The sequence below is a fragment of the Hemibagrus wyckioides genome, linkage group LG13, assembly GCF_019097595.1.
Source record: "Hemibagrus wyckioides isolate EC202008001 linkage group LG13, SWU_Hwy_1.0, whole genome shotgun sequence".
Lineage (NCBI taxonomy): Eukaryota > Metazoa > Chordata > Actinopteri > Siluriformes > Bagridae > Hemibagrus > Hemibagrus wyckioides.
The window spans coordinates 21,294,935-21,297,939 of NC_080722.1; the positions used below are offsets into that span (position 1 = coordinate 21,294,935).

The 3,005-nt window shown below is 40.1% G+C and overlaps 1 protein-coding gene across 1 annotated transcript; it reads left to right on the plus strand.

The window, feature by feature from the left end:
• pyyb (peptide YYb) lies at window positions 1-2,802 on the plus strand. Its single transcript, XM_058405743.1, has 4 exons — window positions 1-154; window positions 1,230-1,410; window positions 2,317-2,394; window positions 2,497-2,802. Exons 2-4 carry the CDS (start codon window positions 1,244-1,246, stop codon window positions 2,528-2,530), a joined length of 279 nt encoding a protein of 92 aa, XP_058261726.1. The 5' UTR covers window positions 1-154; window positions 1,230-1,243; the 3' UTR covers window positions 2,531-2,802.
• Window positions 2,803-3,005: the final 203 nt, after the last annotated feature.

Below are 3,005 nucleotides of genomic sequence, written 5' to 3' on the forward strand. Positions count from 1 at the left end.
CTCAGAGATTGTGAACGGACAGGGATGAGGGTGGAGTGTTCCCTCATTCCCTTCCCTCCCTGCCTGTATATAAGCAGCTGCGTTGGAGACGGCAGGAGAAACGAGAGCATCGTTTGAGCTGCACCTCTGCTCCGACCCTCACCTGCACTACACAGTGAGTCTTTCTCTTTCTTCTTCTTCATCTGAAAGCTGTCACATGACTCTTTATCCTTTATCCAAATTTCTTTTCACTTACTTTTGTGTTTCTTGGCTGTTGATGTATTTTCTCTAACATCTTCTCAGATAGTAGTATCGTTTCTAAGGTAACAGGCTCATTCACAGGGACTTGTTGCTATGGCGATGCTTTCTGTAAGATGATGCTTGTGTAAGGTTTATGAAAGGAGTCTCCAGTGTCAGCGGTAAAAGCTGGAGCACTTTTTCCACAGTCTTCACGCCTTTAGATCTCAAAATGGAGAAAAAATGTAAACTTTTTGAAGCATAATAAGGTGACAGTGGACATTTAACCTCACATCACTGCACTACTATAGAAGTCGGTGTGTTCATCATTATTATAGAAACTGTACGGTCTGTAGAACAGATTTTTCTGAATTCACTACAAATTTTAAAAAGCTCTTACTTAAAAAAGCACTTTTAACCTTTTGTGGTGGGCTGAGCTAAAACTAACAGCTGTGTGATTCTACATACTGTCTCTTTTTTTAATGTAATAATGTTTAAATGAATCAACAATGACAGGAATTCACTGTTTCATTATTTGATTCACTTCATCAATGAAAATTGACTCTTTTGGCTCCCAATTAACTCACTGGCATTTCATTTCTAAAAATCTGGCTATAGCATGATCAGAGACATGATTACCGACCATAATTGAGTGAATGGGTAAATGCATAGAATCGTCTCGATCCTGAGTGAAGCACAATTTAACAATTTAATATTCTTTCCAATTGCACCAATAAATCAGATCCTTAAGGAGAAATGTAAACACTTGAGAAATGTAACCACTGTGATGTTTCGTAGAAATTTTAAGAGAATAGCGACTATTGAGGATTACAGGGTGAAATAAATACCTAGTTGGCACTGCAGAAGTAAGTTTAGCATTTAATAAAACGTGTTACTACAGCGATGTGAGATTTTATTTAAAATATGCTAGCTAGATGAGTGAATGTGGTATGCTAGTCTAGTCATTCCAGTTTATGACTGACCTCATCATCGTCTCTTTCTGTCCCTCTCAGACTCAGCTGACACGATGAGGTCTTGGTTGGCGCCCGTAGCCGTGGTACTGTGTGTCCTGGTGTGTGTGGCTGAGGCATACCCACCCAAACCTGAACCTCCGGCAGGAGACGCGGGGCCTGAGGAGCTGGCCAAGTACCACACGGCACTGCGCCACTACATCAACCTGATCACCAGGCAGAGGTAAACTGTTACACTGCTTTATATTTGGATTTACATTTGCCACGATTTAGGCCACATCTGTTCTGCCAGAGCAATGCTGTGACACAGCTGGATCTCTACCGAGAGAGTTCCCAGAGAGTTCTATACCTTTTACGCCACAGCAAATTTCCAACAATTAGAATTTTTTTTTAGTCCCTAAAGAATGATGCGTCAAATCCATTTATAGTTATATTTAAAGTTCAGTGAAGTTCTTGTTCTCGCTTACTTTATAGCAACTAGAAGCAGCTTTCTGTCTGAATGATAAAAAGCGCTAACACTGGAGACTCCTTCCATACATGCTACATTAACATCAGAGTCCACAGGAACGAGTTGTTACTATAGAAACCATAATATATCAGAACGAGCTGCAAATTAATTGACACCTGATGACCAATCAGATTCAAGAGCTCAACAGTGCTGTGGTGTAAATGTCTGTAAAAGAATGAGGGGAATGTTGTGTACACACTTCAGCCTCATTTACTCTCCTTCACACAGATTTAACCTCCATGAGCTATTAAGTGGGCTTAACTTGTCACATTTATCAGCATTACACACACACACACACACACATATACACACACACATACACATACACACACACAGTTATTTACCACTGAGGTATCTTTGTATCCTCTGACATGGAAAGCAGTTAATTATCATTATTTTCTTTTCTTTACGATATCACTCTCCTTTACTTCCCTCTCTCTCCCCATTTCATGCCTTTATTTCTCTCTCTCTCTCTCTCTCTCTCTCTCTCATCCTTTCTCTCTTGCTTTAACTCTCCTCTCAATCCATCTTGCCATAATTCTGTCACTCTCACTCACTCTTTTGCTTTTCTTCATTATGGTTTTTCAATGCTCTCTCTCTCTCTCTCTCTCTCTGTCTCAGATATGGGAAGAGATCCTCTCCAGAGGTACAGATGGCTGAGCTGCTCTTCGGAGATGATGAACAGGAAGTGAGGCCGAGGTAAGAAACAGATAATAATCATTTCTAATCACATGCTAGTGATCGATCAGATTATCGGTGTCTCTCACTCACAGTCTTTCTCTCACACTGTGTTTCTTCCAGAATGGACAGAATGGATGATGGTTTGGCCTGGTAGTCGTCCCTCACTGCATTCTTGCACTTGTCGTTTGTCATCACTCCTTCTTCATCCTTTTCCCTCTCCACCATCTCTCTGGAGGATAAACCAACCAGCCAAATCAGCATCAAAATATTGGCACATGTATTTCCTCTTTCTCCTTCACTTTCTCTCTCCTTCTCTTTCTCTCAGCCTGAATCGCACTCTGTTTTAAAGTTTTCTGTGAAGCGACAATTGTAAATAATTTGTTACTCACCCAATTGCGAATAATAAAGAATGCCTAAATGTGAAAATGTGCTTTGTTTTCATTTACAGTTCATTGAGCACACATGCTTTGTAGGTTGATGTCACCTGATTCAAGAAAATGAATCAAATGAGCCACATATGGCATATAAAGACATATAAGTCTCACAGATGACTAACACATGAAGATTAACATAAACAAAAGACTTGATTGAAAGCTTTCCTGACTAATCTGAGTGATATTGCACTCTTT

Coding starts and splice junctions, on each gene's coding strand:
- pyyb (XM_058405743.1), top strand. CDS start 1,244: ATGAGGTCTTGGTTGGCGCCCGTAGCCGTGGTACTGTGTGTCCTGGTG. Junction 1,411..2,316: donor AACCTGATCACCAGGCAGAG/GTAAACTGTTAC, acceptor TCTCTGTCTCAG/ATATGGGAAGAGATCCTCTC. Junction 2,395..2,496: donor GAACAGGAAGTGAGGCCGAG/GTAAGAAACAGA, acceptor TGTTTCTTCCAG/AATGGACAGAATGGATGATG.